Source organism: Protopterus annectens, chromosome 9.part0 (assembly GCF_019279795.1).
Source record: "Protopterus annectens isolate FY-2018-M chromosome 9.part0, PAN1.0, whole genome shotgun sequence".
Classification (NCBI taxonomy): domain Eukaryota; kingdom Metazoa; phylum Chordata; order Ceratodontiformes; family Protopteridae; genus Protopterus; species Protopterus annectens.
This window is the reverse complement of record NC_056743.1, coordinates 1,965,363,403-1,965,379,679: the sequence shown is the minus strand read 5'-3', so window position 1 is coordinate 1,965,379,679 and position 16,277 is coordinate 1,965,363,403. Positions and strand designations below refer to the sequence as shown.

The 16,277-nt window shown below is 44.2% G+C and overlaps 1 protein-coding gene across 1 annotated transcript in view; it reads left to right on the top strand.

Annotated features, from left to right (window-relative positions):
• Window positions 1-16,277, top strand: part of LOC122812359 (lysophosphatidic acid receptor 2-like) — a 452,180-nt gene that overhangs the window by 254,035 nt on the left and 181,868 nt on the right. The window contains exon 3 of the mRNA XM_044084784.1: window positions 77-821. Coding sequence (XP_043940719.1) covers window positions 77-821 — 745 coding nt within the window. The remainder of the gene's footprint in view (window positions 1-76; window positions 822-16,277) is intronic.

Below are 16,277 nucleotides of genomic sequence, written 5' to 3'. Positions count from 1 at the left end.
ACACCTTGTACTTGCACAGTATGTAATAAGAAAATGCAGACATAACTAAATTAATTATTTTTTGTCTTCCCTTTAGACTCCAAAAGAAGTGGAGAAGTGCTACTACAATGCGACAATAGCCTTTTTCTATAACAACAGTAAAAAAGAACTTGCAACTGCATGGACACCATACTCTATACTGGTGGTGACCCTTGGACTGATGGTTTCTGTGATTGTGATTGTTGCCAACGTACTAGTCCTCATTGCCATCTTCAAGAACCGTCGCTTTCATTTTCCTATCTACTACCTTTTAGGGAACCTGGCAGCTGCAGACATATTTGCCGGAATCTCTTACATGTACCTTATGTTTCACACAGGGCCCCGAACAAACGAGCTGACAGTTCCCACTTGGCTTTTGCGCCAAGGTCTTATTGATACCAGTTTGACAGCATCTGTGGCCAATTTGCTGGCAATTGCAGCCGAGAGGCACCAGACGATTTTTACGATGCAGCTGCACAGCAAGATGAGCAACCGTCGCGTGTTCATCCTGATAACATGCATCTGGCTCTCATCAATTCTTATGGGTTCTATCCCCAGTATGGGGTGGCACTGTATATGCAGCATCAAAACATGCTCCCGGATGGCTCCCCTATACAGTAGGAGTTACCTCATTTCTTGGGCCGTACTGAACTTAACCATATTTCTGATCATGGTTATCTTTTATGGACGAATTTTCATTTATGTGCAGAAGAAGACGACAAGGATGTCTCAGCACACGACATACCAGCCTAAGTACAAGGATACTATGGTTAACCTAATGAAGACTGTTGTCATCATTCTAAGTAAGTAGTCCAGGACAGTAGATCAGGTGGTGGGACAGCTGTTAGGGCACTTTATTTGATGATGTCCTTGTTGCCGCTGTCTTTTAAACAATGGTAGGTGTAGGCTGTTGATGCCTCCTTTACTTTTATGTATTCCATCACCACTTATGTCCTTGCCCTTTCATGTTCTATCATTTGTATGGCACTGTAACATACCCGTATCTTTCAGACTGCTGCTGTGAATTACTGTGATTTATATCCCTAAACATTTTTAATGTGCCTTTCTTTAAAACTCCAAATAGCAGTGTAGTTTTACGTATCTCATTACTAACTTGCAGTAATCCCAACCTCTTCACATTAGATGTGGTCCATTTCCAGGGAATTAAAGACTTTTTTTTGTATCCTCAGAATCCTCAAAAATGGCCCTTTTCCTTCTCTTCCTGCTCCCGACACATTTCTGTTCATTCCTGTGATTCCTGGACATGTCCTTTGTAACATTTTGTTACACTTGTTTCGGCCACCTGCACCCAGTTTTCTTGTTCTCACGTGTTCCCATCTTTCTATGCCTAACTTGTTGACACCACCTAGAATGATGTGTTGAATCTTGCTCTACTGTGCATTATATCTGTTTTAGTCTTACTTCATTAGGTGCCATGATTTCCTGCTTTCTCTTGGTTTTGTGTAAACATCATTAGCGTGTTAACCAGTTGGCAGTCTCCAAGATTTATAATTCCAAGTCATTTAATCAGAAGAGTTTCGGTGTCATTTCTGAATAGAGTCAGTTGTGTTAAATGTATATTAATGGTTTTGCAAATACTGCTTGTCTTGCACACTTGATGTTATTTTAATGTGATGAGTTTTACTTCCCTTAAGCCTGAAATGAGAGAAACTTTATTTACTTTTCTGGAGTGCTGCAGTGAACTGAATGAATATACATATTCTGCATGAACTCCATATTGCCAGGATTGCTGGATTTCAGCAGTTCAACAGGTGATTTGTTTGTGTTTAACAGTGTGTGTGAAACTGAATCAATATGCCTGGTTCATTGTGTGTTGTTGTAGATGAGCTGGGAACAGTCCTTTTAAGCTTTTACTGTGTAAAGAGTTTGTCAATAAAAGAAGGAGGCAAACTGTATTTATCTGCCCCAGTGTGTGCACTTTGAAAGCACAGTATTGCCTAGAGGTGCCTTGTAGTAGAACTGCAGGCTTTGATGGAGTTGTTTGACTCGCTCTGATATAATAATAATAGCCTTCTTTTCCTTAGAGGCTGTTCGCGCACTCTCATAAATACATCGTCAAGGTTTTGTTGTCATCAGTTTGGGCCAGTATCTTTGCCACTGTTATGTATTACATAGCTGCCTATTACTCTGTTTTCTAGTCTGGTAGTTAGACAATAAAAATAAGGCCATGGCTATAAGTTACTGAAATGATTCTACCTGTAGTCCATGGTTTGATTCTCTCAGTGTTTGTTTGCCTAATGTAGAACTGTGGCCAAGTCACTTAACCAGTTAGCCCTCTGGGGAAATTGGGCTAGTCTGCTCAATGGACAACTGGACTGCATGCCTAATTATTACCTATAAACCTATATATTAGTAGGCCCAAAGACTGTGCAAGCACAAAAAAGTTAGTTATTCTTCAGACATAAACTACCCTATGCTTGTCTTGTGGAGATGTTTTGCTTTCCTTCCTGTATTTATATAACAAATCCGAAGTTATTATGCTTCAGAGGAAACTGCAAAAGCCTTTAAGTCTTGTGTACTTTCAGGCTAATAATTAATCGTGAAGTTTCTAGTAGATGTCCTTCTATATCATTGCTGCAGTATTCGTTACAGAAGGGATGTCCCGCCCTGGGCAGCCCGTCACCCAGCCAGTATAAATAAGCTAAACGGAGATCTTGTTTGTGCCATACGTTACATTTATGCTTCCCACACAGAACATACAGCATAAAAGGGATGTATGGACACTACCACCTAGAACTTCTTTTGCCGCCATTTTGAACACCATTTTTGCCATTTGGTTTGAATGCTTTGTTGCTGCAGCACCAGGTAAATGCTCCATTGTGGTTATTTTTATTTTTGTTTTTTATTTTACTTTCTTGGTCATGTAGTTTATAACATGACAGAGTTCATTTTATCCAGGAGGGGAAATATCATTGTGGAAGGCAGATTCCCCTTAAAGATCATCATGAACAGTGTCTTTTTTTGTTTGGGTGCTTCCCATGACCTGTAAGGCATTTGTGCCTAAGACACTCGTAAGCTGTTTGTCTTCCCTGCCTATTTATCTTGAAAACCAATGGCTTAGACAGTTAGCCCAGGGTACCATGGTGGAATCCTTTAACCCCAAGATACTCCCGCTAGGTAAGAAGAAGGCCAAGAAGTCTCTGCCATTTTCTTCAGCTGTCCAGCCTACACCAGACATCTCTCTAGAAGGTAATAGCTCTGTAGATCGTTTGGTGTTTATGTTAGATTCTTCTGCCATGAACCTGCAGGAAGCCAGCATGAATCCATCTTTTCGCATGTCCTCTGAGGCTTTGCAGACATCTGCTCTGGGCGTTGAGGGGGAACCGAGGTTGATTATCTTGGAAGGGTCCTAGAGGGATTCTGCAGATATTGGTCAGGGAGGAATTTCTGGGATCTCTTCTTGAATTTCACAAAGGGTCAGAACTCTGATATTTGTTAGGGCTGATGTCCCTTCTAAGAAAAGACAAAAACTGAAGCGTGTTTCGTTCTGTCCTGTGGATCCTCAAAGGGAATGGCAACAGTTTGGACTTGTTCTCAGCCTTAATGGTCCTAAAGCCTCCATAAAGGGTTTCAGTACCTGCTCCTTTTTGGACCTCTACCCCTTCTAAATGGCTTAGGGAACCAGATTCCTCGGATGAGGATTCCCTGTCTGGTGAGGGGACTTTCTCCTGTTCTTCACAGATGCCTTTGCCTTTGGCTTTGGCTTATGGTTCTAATGAAGAGGAGTCTGTTAACCCTGTGTCTTCTTTCGAGGAATTGTCCTTTGGGGTCATGATTGCTAGTATGATGGAATTCTTTAAGTGGGATTCTACTTGAGTGTCTGATATTCAGAGGAGGTATTATGAGCAGCTTCAGGTGGACACTCCCAAACCATCAGCAGTTTCTCCTGTGTTACTACAGGTGGACACTTCTAAACCATTGGCAGTTCCTCCAGTGTTACTACAGATGGACACTCCTAAACCATCGGCAGTTCCTCCAGTGTTACTACAGATGGACACTCCTAAACTATCGGCAGTTCCTCCAGTGTTACTACAGGTGGACACTCCAAAACCATTGGCAGTTCCTCCTGTGTTACTACAGATGGACACTCCTAAACCAACGGCAGTTCCTCCAGTATTACTACAGATGGACACTCCTAAACCATCGGCAGTTCCTCCAGCGTTACTACAGATGGACACTCCTAAACCATCGGCAGTTCCTCCTGTGTTAATACAGATGGACACTCCTAAACCATCAGCAGTTCCTCCAGTGTTACTGCAGGTGGACACTCCTAAACCACTGGCAGATGTTCTTCGTGTTTCACTGTTGCAGTCATCACATTTTGTGTTATCTGCTTGCAGTAGCCCTCAGTCGGCCTGATTAACAAAGTCTTGGGTCCTGCGTCGGTTGCTGTTTCTTCGTCCGTGACGTCAGGTCGTCAGGGGTATAAAACATGCAGCTGACACCATTACATCAGTCTTTCTTGCCATGCGGTGACCAAAGCAGAAGCAGTTCACAAGTGCCGGTCAGCCGACTCCTGAAATTTTCAGTTTCGAGTTTCAGAAACGAAGTCTTCAACTAAAAGCTAAGTACCCCATTGGGGAAACTTTTTCTTGATCTAAACCGATGTCAGTAAAAGTAAATAATTGCATTACTTTTGGAAAGCAAATACCTCATAAAGATTTTCATTCGTACTGTATTCCTTGCCTACGCCCTGACCAGGATGTACCTCGCTGTCAGTTTTGTGCCTTATTTAAACCACAAACTATCCGACGTTGGTATATTTGCGCTTCTAGATATTTTGGTGCTCGGTTCAATTATCCAGATATGTCTTCGGTAAGCCATCCGACTACTGACATTCCGAAAAAATGCCAAGATAGAGACAGACCACCGAGGTCCAAAGCTGCTGACGACGCTTCTCCTAAGCCAGTCGCCAGTTCGCCAGTACTCAGTGAGGCGCTTTTGCAGCCCCTGATACCCGATACTTGAGATTTGCAGGCCTCTACTGAGACCCATTCGGAGTCCGGTATACCATGAGATGCTTCAACTGTGGAACCTGCAGATGTCTCTACCTTGGATGGGTCCGGAGCCGCTGTGCAGGCACCGGCTTCTGAGGGTGTATTCAGGCCTACTGATTTGCGTATTAAACCAATGCCATCTTCTTCTTCAAGGCCTGAAACTTGAACCATGCCTAGAAAACTGATGCCCAGATCACATGGCCAGGCCTCTATGCCTAAAAAAACAAATAATAAGAATGGCTGAAGACCTTATTACTTTAATCAGGGGAAGCCAACCTTCCCCCTCTAAGAGACCTACGACTGAGTTTGCTTGTGATACTTCTGATCAGGATTCTGAATTTTCTATTTCCTCTGATGACCAGGATTTACCTTTATCTACCAATGAGGATTCTGATGCTGAGGACTGCATTCCCCCCCCCAGAGGATTTTTCTTTTGGTGAAACCTTGCATACCCTCAGGGAGCATTTTCGTTGGAAAAGTCAAGATTTCTCTGATTCTAAAAAGAGGCTTAGGGATTTCTTACTCCTGCCCCAGCACAGGTCTTTAGCCATACCTCCTGTACTAGACATTGTTGATGATGCCTTTTCGGAATCTAGCTTGGCCCCTGACTCTACCTCCTGCTCCCATAAAACCTCATAGATATTACAGGGTCCCTGACTCTCACAAGTTCCTTTTTAAAAATTCTACTGCGGCTCCTGAGACCATTTCACAGGGACCGAAGGGCATTAAAGCTTCTACTGTCAAAAATCCTACCCCCTCTGATAGACTCCAGGACGCTGGATAAATGGGGTAAGAAGGTATACACCTCTGCAACTTTGGCCATTAGGGCCTTAAACTGCCAGTTTCATATGTTAAAGTATCAGTAGCATATTACTGGACTGCTTAAACAGAAAGTGATGTTGATTCCTGATTGTGTTGAATATAAGGATTTACAGGATTTATTGCATTCAGCTGAACAAATTGGAAAACATACTTTGCAATGTGGTTTTGATTCACTAGAGGCATCTTGCAGGGCTGCTGTAACTGGATCTGTACTTAGAAAATGTGCTTGGCTTAAGGATCAATCCTTGCCAGATCATGTTAAAGCGAAATTACTGGATGCTCACTTAAACCAGGACCGTCTGTTTGGCAACAAGGCAGAAGAAGTTCTTAAAAAATGGAAGAAAAAGCTAAATCTATGCAAACTGTTAAAGATTTTTTGCAAGTACAACCTTCAAAGTTTAGTAGGCATTGGCCTTCCAAGAATTGGTCCTTTCCTGCCTCTTCCAGACCTTCTCAGTCCAAACCCAAAGTCAGCAGAGCTCCCAGGTTTTAGTCCCAGGGTACGCAAAGGACTAAGCAGTGGGGGGCCTCCACTTCCAAATCTGGGAGTAATAAAACTCCCCCTTATGGTAAACTGTCTCAATGACTTCTTTTTAAATCTGCCAAGCACTTCTCAATTGACTGCGCCTTTGGGGGGAAAGATCGCTCTTCATGCAAAGAACTGGGAACTCATTACCCAGGAAAATGGGTTTTAAATATAGTGTCCCAGGGATACAGATTTCACTTCCACATGTTACCAACACCAAGCGGGTGGCCAGATCTACCCCCAAATCAGTGGGCAGAGGCCCAAAAGCAAGTATCTTCTCTCTTAAGCATGGGGGCTATTCAGTTGGTACCAGAAGAGGAAAAGGGACAAGGTTTCTACTCAAGACTTTTCCTGGTACCCAGAAAAGACAATTCATGGCGTCCTGTCCTGGACCTGTCTACCTTAATCACCTTTTTGGTGATTCCAAAATTCAAGATGCTGACTCTTCAGCAGTTGCTCCCTCTGCTAGGCAAAGATGCCTGGTTGGCAACACTAGATCTAAAGTAAGCATACCTGCACATCCCAATCATGGAATCTTGCAGAAGATACCTATGCTTCAAAGCAGTCAATATACACTATTAGTTCTCTTCACTGCCCTTTGGCTTATCTACTGTGCCCAGGGTATTCACAAAGTGCTTAGCTCCAGTCATTGCATTTTGCAGGCAAAGAAATATTCAAATATACCCATACCTGGACAATTGTCTAATTCAGGCAGAAAGCCAGGACATACTTTTGAAGCATCTGGCCTTTGTACAAAGGGTTCTAACTTGTGTGGGGTACACCATAAATGAAAAGAAATCACACCTGGTACCCTGTCAACAAATTATATTCCTGGGAGCAAGCTTGAATACAACTTCCCAGATGGCTTTCCTTACGCCAGAGAAACAAATTCATTTGGCAACTTACATCAAACAAGTGGCCACAAGAACCCTACTATCTGCAAGGCAAATACTGCAAGCCTTGGGGTTCATGGCCCTCCTTCATTCTTCTAATTCCATATGCAGGACTGCATATGTGGAAACTACAATGGTATCTAAAAAGCCTATGGTGTCAACATTTTCAGGATCTGGAAGCAATGATTCCTATCATACCTTGCCTAGCCCTAGAGTTCCTTTGGTGAGCAGATGCCTGCCACCAAAACAAGGGACTACCATTCACACTACCCCCTGCCGCCCAAACCCTAACAACAGATGCATCAGACTGTGCATGGGGGGCTCACCTGGCAGGGAAGTGCATTCAGGGCAAATGGTACCCAAGTCAAATGCACCTGCATATCAATCAAAAAGAAATGTTAGCTGTACAGCATGCTCTGACAGCCTTCAAGGACCACATTTTTCCAGGATAATTAATGGTAAAGACGGACAACACCACTGTTATGTGGTACATAAACAAGCATAGGGGTTCACATTCTTACCCCCTCTGCAGACTAGCCATGGCATTGTGGAACACAGCCCTGAGTTACCAAGTGCATCTACAAGCTCAGTTCTTGCCAGGAAAACTAAATACACTGGCAGATGAACTAAGCAGAAACCTCATGGACCCACACGAGTGGAAACTGGAACCAAGGATTTTCAACATGTTGACAACCAGATGGGGGAGCCCAGATATAGACCTGTTTGCCTTCCCCCCCAGAACTACCAATTGGACACATTTTGCACAAGGACTCCCCACAAACAAGCTTGGAAAGTGGATGCTGTGTCCTTCAGCTGGAAAAACCTATCAGTTTATGCCTTTCCTCTTCTGCCCCTGCTCTCCAAAATACTACTAAAGATCAAACAGGAGAAACCAAGGACAATTTTGATTGCACTGGACTGGTCACGCCAACACTGGTACCCCCTCTTGTGCAGTATGTCACCGTTGGCCCCATGGCACCTGCCTCAGACTCCTACCCTATTGTCTCAGCAGGAGATCCAGATTCTGCACCCTCAGCTTCAATCACTGAATCTAGCACCCTGGCTAATTACCTAATCTCCTCTTTGCCACCCCTCAGTAAACCAGTGATGAATATCATTTTAGAGGCAAGGAGGCCTAGTACTCGAAAATCTTATGCTGACAAATAGAAAAGATTCTGTGCCTGGAACCAATCTCAAGAGATGAGCACAGCAGTGCCCAATTTACCTCAGATTTTACAATACTTAACCAAGATGCTTCACAAGGGCCTGTCTTTCTCCTCCATCAAAATTAACGCCTCAGCCATTTCAGCTCATTATAACACAGAACTTTCCCACTTTTCTCATCCACTGCTCAAACAGTTCCTCAGAGGGGACAAAAATTTAAGACCACCCAGGAGAGCTCCAACTCCAGCCTGGGACCTTAACTTTGTATTGGAGAAACTCACTCTTCCGCCTTTTGAGCCAGCTGCAACTGCAGATTTAAAATTCCTTTCTTGGAAAACAGCTTTCCTTTTAGCAATCACTTCAGCAAGAAGGGTATCTGAATTACAGGCCCTTATGGCAGTGGAGCCTTTCATCATCTTTCATGCGGACAGGGTGTCCCTCAGAACCAATCCCTCCTTCATGCCCAAGGTGGTATCCAGTGTGACTCTTAATCAGTCCATTCATTTGCCAACTTTTTTTCCTAATCCACAGAACAAATGGGAACGGATACTGCACTCCTTAGATGTGCGCAGACAACTTAGATTCTACTTGGACAGGACTAAACCTCATAGGAAATCTGAACAACTGCTGGTGGCATTTGCTACAGGGGCAGAGGGGAAGGCTATTTCAAAGCAAACCATTTCTAAATGGATAGGCCATTGCATTCATTTCTGCTATAAGCACCATGGAAAACCTATCCCTTAGGGGATCAGACCCCACTCAACCAGGGCTGCATCTACCTCTACAGCCTTTCTCAGACGCGTCCCTACCAGGGATATCCTAGAAGCTGCTACCTGGAGTTCAGTACATACTTTCACCAAGCATTACCATTTGCCAGTTTTCTCTAAATCCAGAGCTGGCTTTGCCACTGCAGTCTTGCAGGGCCTTATAACTGGTCCTAATGCTATCTAAAATTCCTCCTCCCATCCTTAGCTTTGGGAATCTACCCAAATGTGATGACTGCAACAGTGAAACATGAAGAACATAGTACAGTTGAGTACACTTAGCATAAATGTAGATGTTCGAGTGTATTCACTGTTGCAGTCCTGGATGTTCATCGTGCATACAGCTGCAGTCATAACAGATGGGTTATCCTGCCGTCAGGCGGGTCCTCGGTCGTCCGAATTCCAAAGTCTAGGTCCGGCGTCGGTTGTCGTCGCTTCTTCCCTGACGTCAGTGCGGCAGGGGTATAAAAGAGGCAGCCGACGCCATTTTCTTCAGTCTTTCTTGCCGTGCGGTGCCCGAAGCAGAAGCAGTTCACAAGTGCCGGTCGGCCAGCTCCTGAGATTTACAAAAGTATTTCAGCTGAAGTCTTCTTGAAAGCTAAGTACCCCGTTGGGGAAACTTTTCTTGCCTCAGACCGATGTCAGACAAAGTTAATAATTGCATTTCTTGTGGGAAGCAAATACCGCATAAGGATTTCCACTCTTTCTGTATACCTTGCTTAGGCCCAGACCACGATGTCTCAGCCTGCCAATTTTGTGCTAGATTCAACAAACGCACTATTAAGCGTCGGGCGGAGTTCGCCCTTCACTTTTTTGGCAAAAAGTTTAATTATATTATGTCGTCGGATACTCCGACTCCAGTTTTGAACAAAAAACGCAAAGATAAGGACCGAAATACGAGGTCCGCACCACCTACTGAAACCACGCTAAGGCCGACTACCGGTTCTCCGGTACTCAGCGAGGCGCCTACGCAGCCCCTGAGTACCGATGACAATGCATTACCGGTGTCTTCAGTACCCGAGGTCGCAGGCTGCTCAGCCCCCATTCCTACTACAGATACCGACGCCACTCCAGGCGGGGAAACTCAGAATTTAGACAGGCCTGCCATTTCTCAAGGGGTCTTCAGGCCTTCATCCTTCTCTATTAAAGCCTTCACTAAATCTAAAACAGCCATGAAAACCAAAAAACAGGTTCCTCAGACACCCTCTCAAGGCACCATGCCTAAAAAACAGATGCTTAAAATGGCTGAGGACTTGATTACTCTTATCAGGGGTTCTCAAACCCCCTCTGACAAAAGGCCCAGATTAGAGTAAGATTACCCTTCCTCAGATCAAGCTTCTATTACCTCAGAACTATCTGAGGACCAGGATTATGCCTATTCTCCATTCGGAGACTCTGATGCAGAGGAGTCTATTCCCTCGGTCTCCCCCCCTGAGGACTTCTCTTTTGGGGAAACCCTGCATACATTGAGGGAACACTTTCACTGGGAAGGCCAAGATTACTCAGATTCCAAGAAAAGGCTCAGGGAATTTCTTCTGCTCCCCCAGCATAGGCCTCTGGCTATCCCTCCTGTTTTAGATATATTGGATGATGTGTACACAGAAGCCAGCCTTAATCCTGATTCTTTGCCTCCAGCTCCTGTTAAACCAGACAGGTATTACCGGGTTCCTGATTCTCACCAGTTCCTATATAAAAGCCATACTGCTGACCCAGAAACTATTTCACAGGGTCCCAAGGGAATTAAGGCCTCTACTGCTAAAACCCATTACCTTCAGAGAGAGATTCCAGAGCTTTAGAAAGGTGGGGAAAAGGTGTACACCTCGGCCACTTTAACCATGAGGGCATTAAACTGTCAGTTCCATATGTTAAAGTACCAACAGTTTTTGATATCTCAGCTGAAAAGCAAGATGACACAACCAGAACAACCAGATTTAAAAGAGTTGCAGGATTTGTTGCATGGTGCAGAGCAAGTGGGTAAACATATCTTGCAGTGTGGTTTTGATGCTTTAGAGGCCTCATGTAGAACTGCTGTTACGGGGTCTGTTATACGTAGGCATGCTTGGCTCAAAGAGCAAACCTGACCAGATCATGTGAAAGCTAAATTATTAGATGCACCTCTTCAAAAAGATGTATTGTTTGGTGTTAAAGCTGAGGAAGTGCTAAAGAAAATGGAGGAAAAAGCGAAATCAATGCAAACAGTGAAAGATTTCCTGCAGGTACAGCCTCCACGTTTCAGCAGAAACTGGCCTTCAAAAAATTGGTCCTTTCCAGCCAAGGACAGACCTCAAAGGGGCAGATACAGGCGTCCAAGGGGTAGAGGGCAACCTCAAGGATCTTTCAGAGCCAAACAGTGGCAAGCACCAACCCCAAGAGGTGGAGAAGATAGATCACAGTCTTTCAGAAAACAGACACAATGACTTCCCCCTACACCTGCCAAGCAAAGCTTTAATGGCAGCACCTTTGGGCGGAAAACTGACATTATTCTCAAAAAATTGGCATATTGTTACAGAAGACAAATGGATTCTGGACATTATAGACAGAGGCTGCAAGTTCCACTTTCACACCCTTCCAAAAATGAGAGGCATGCTAAACCTGCCACAAAATCAAAGGGCAGAGGCACAAAAACAAGTTTCAGCTCTCATGGACATGAAAGCAATTCAAGAGGTACCTACAAAAGAACAAGGTCAAGGGTTTTATTCCAGACTATTCCTGGTACCAAGGAAAGACAAAGATTGGAGACCTATTTTAGACCTATCCATCCTAAACACTTTTCTACAGGTGCCAAAATTCAAGATGCTCACATTACAGCAGCTTCTTCCCATGCTGGGCAAGGAGTCTTGGCTGGTAACATTGGACCTCAAGGAGGCATACCTGCATGTCCCTATCAGACAAGATTGCAGAAGATACCTCAGATTTCTTGCAGGTTCAACCCATTACCAATTCTCTGCATTGCCCTTTGGCTTATCTACTGCACCCAGAGTGTTTACGAAATGCCTGGCATCAGTAATCGCCTTCTGCAGACTACAAGGGATACAAATCTACCCATATTTGGACGACTGCCTGATCCAAGCGGACAGCAAGGACATACTACTGCAGCACCTGGCGTTTGTAATAAAACTGTTGAACTTCCTAGGATACACAGTCAACAAAAAGAAATCAAAACTAATACCCTCTCAACAAATAATTTTCCTGGGTGCCAGCTTGGATACAACCACCCAGATGGCCTACCTCACGCCAGACAAGCAAGGGTAACTTTTTCAATACTTCAGAAAAATGGCAACTTACACCAGGCTAACTGCAAGGAAAGTCCTGCAGGCTCTGGGATACATGGCATCTTGCATCCTACTAATCCCATGTGCAAAGCTGCATATGAGGAAACTTCAATGGTACCTAAAAAACTTATGGTCTCAACACAGCCACAGCTTGGAAGCAATTATACCACTCATTCCATGCCTTCAAAAGGAATTTATGTGGTGGGCTCAAGCTTGCCAAAGAAACACAGGTCTTCCTTTTTGTGTACCTCATGCAACTCAAATCCTCACAACAGATGCCTCAGACTACGCCTGGGGAGCACACATGACAGGTCAGTGCATTCAGGGAAAATAGACACGAAAAGAGAAGCACCTTCACATCAACCAAAAGGAAATGCTAGCCGTGTAAAAGGCTATTATGACCTTCAAAGACCTACTGCATCCAGGCTAGCTATTGATAAAGACAGACAACACCACAGTGATGTGGTAAATAAACAAACAGGGGGGAACTCATTCATACCCGCTGTGCAGGCAAGCCATGACCCTATGGGACACAGCACTGGAATTGCAAATTCAACTACAGGCACAATTCCTGCCAGGGAAGGAAAACACACTGGCAGACAACCTAAGCAGAAATATGACAGATCCACACGAATGGAAGTTGCATCCTCAAGTTTTCACAAAGATAACTCGGGCATGGGGACAGCCAGACATAGATCTCTTTGCTACCCACAGAAATTGCCAGTTGAAAAAATTTTGTTCAAGGACCTATCATCCACAGGCCTGGAAAGTGGACGCACTTTCCTTCAATTGGGCAACATTGACAGTCTATGCCTTCCCGCCTCTTCCTCTGCTGCCCAAAGTTCTATTAAAAGCCAGAGCAGAGAGACCGAAAATGATTCTCATTGCTCCAGACTGGCCAAGACAACACTGGTATCCGCTCCTGAAGAGCCTGACACATTCCCCACCATGGATCCTACCTCTAGTCCCTCTTCTGTTGTCCCAGCACAACTACAAAACCCTTCACAGCCAGCTCAAAACCCTAAATCTAGCTGCATGGAGAATTCCTTAATTTCCCAACAGACTCTCCTTTCCAAGGAGGTGCAGGATGTCATCCTGGAGGCCAGAAGACCTTCTACTAGAAAGGCCTACTCCGCAAAATGGAAACGATTTTGTGCCTGGAATCAAAAGAAGGGACAGAATCCTTGGGTAATAAATATACCTCAAATTTTACAGTACCTAGCGGAGATGTTAAACAATGGACTTTCCTTCTACATCATCAAGATCCACGCTTCAGCCATTTCTGCACAATACAACACAGATCCTCCTTTATTCTCTCATCCTCTCTTAAGGTAGTTCCTCAGAGGGGCAAAGAATATAAAACCCCCAAGGAAACCACCAGTCCCTGCTTGGGACCTCAACTTCGTATTGGAAAAGCTGACCCTTCCTCCCTTCGAGCCAGCTTCTTCATCAGAGTTACAGTACTTGTCATGGAAAACAGCCTTTCTTCTGGCTATCACCTCAGCTCGCAGGGTTTCAGAGCTACAGGCCCTCATGGCTGTGCAACCATTCATCATTTTCCATCAGGACAGAGTTTCCTTACGAACCAACCCTACCTTTATGCCAAAGGTAGTATCCAGTGTAGCTTTGAATCAGACTATCCACTTACCTACCTTTTACCCTAATCCACAAAACAAAGGGGAAAGACTACTACATTCCTTGGACATTCACAGACAACTTTGTTATTATTTGGACAGGACAAAGCCATTCAGGAAATCTGAGCGACTCTTTGTGTCCTATGCTGCAGGTGCTCAAGGAAAGGCTATTTCCAAACAGACAATTTCAAAATGGATAGCCCACTGCATATGCTTTTGTTACTCATTTCATGGAAAATCTGTGCCTGCTTGCATCAGATCCCACTCCACCAGAGCCACAGCTACATCTGCAGCCTTCCTCAGGGGGGTCCCTACCAAGGACATTTTGGAAGCAGCCACCTGGAGTTCAGTGCACACTTTCTCCAAGCACTATCACCTCCCACTATACTCTAAATCTAGAGCGGGCTTTGCCACAGCAGTCCTGCAGGGCATCCTAGCCCCTCCTAGTTCCACTTAGTGCATACCACCCTTACTTAGCTTTGGGATTCTTCCCATCTGTTATGACTGCAGCTATATGCACGATGAACATAGTACAGTTTTGTACCTACCATAAATGTAGATGTTCGAGTGCTCATACAGCTGCAGTCCAGGTTTCCCTCCCTCCATCCCCTCTTAGGACAGGCCTTATGACAAACACCTTTCATATAACCTTTTTGGGGTATTCTTTTATGGTGTATTTGCTTGCAACTACTGTTTTTGACTTATCAACATTGCATTTTTGCATAACATTATGTTTGCCTTCCTTCTGGAGGCACCTGACATCTGGGGCAAGAAAAACTGAAGAAAATGGCGTCAGCTGCCTCTTTTATACCCCTGCCGCACTGACTTCAGGGAAGAAGCGACGACAACCGACGCCAGACCTAGACTTTGGAATTCGGCCAACCGAGGACCCGCCTGACGGCAGGATAACCCATCTGTTATGACTGCAGCTGTATGAGCACTCGAACATCTACATTTATGGTAGGTACAAAACTGTACTTTACCCTCCCTCCAGCCCCCTGACTTCTTTTGGCTATATCTCTACTCTCCTTTACTATGCTTAAAAGCTTTTTGGTGTATTTGCTTTTTTTACTGGAGGTATAACCTTGTGTGTGTATGTATGTGTATATATATATATATATATATATATATATATATATATATATATATATATATATATATATATATATATATATATATATATATGTGTGTGTAATTGCTTCCCATTAGGGGGGCACCTGACATCTGGGGCAAGAAAAACTGATGTAATGGCATCGGTTGCATGTTTTATACCCCTGATGACCTGACGTCACAGAAGAAGAAACAGCAACCGATGCAGGACCCGACTTTGTTAATCAGGCCGACTGAGGGCTACTGCAAACCAATTTCAGCTCTCAGAACTGTGGTTTCACCTGGCATCTGGCAGATAGGTCTCAGCCTGTAATTTCCAGAATCTTGGATTTAGTCAGCTGTAGTAGGGTTGCTACCTATCTGGTATGTTTTTCTGGACTATCCAGAAATCAGACTGATTGTGTGTTAGTTCAGAAAGCACTGTACAAACTCTGGTATGAAGATTGTAAACCTGCAACCTCAGACTGACTTTTTCAATAAAAACATTGCAGACGTTATCATTGTGAGAGATCAAGTCCAAACCAGCTTAAAAAAAAAAATGATCCGCCTCTTACTGACATCATAAAATGGGTGAGGAAGTGGGTGGAGAAAGGGGCGCTGAGGAGATGGGACCAAGGATGGTGCAAGGAGGGTGGCTTTGGTCTGCTTTTTGCATGGAGAAAAGTGGCAACCCTAAACAAAAGGCAGATAATTTATACCCTGCAGCTTACAACACCCCCACTTTAGCAGACAGTAAGCAGTAAGGAGGCAGGCTGTAACTCCCACTACAATTACTTTAGCTGACAGTAAGTACTGAGTTTGCAGTGTGTATCTCACAGTATGCTGGTTTTAGCCAGAAACAGCAAGAAAGCTACAGCCTGTAACTTACTGCTATTGTTCTATATAGCAGTAAAACAGGAGCTTCCAGGCTATACCCTAGTATCCAGATTTTAGCTGTCAGGTATGCTGGAGCCTGTAATCCAGTACCCTGAGATAAGCTGGTAGTAACCAAGGAGATCATCTTGTTTTACAGTGTTTAACATCCACTACTTTACTTTTAGCATGCAGTGAGAAGAA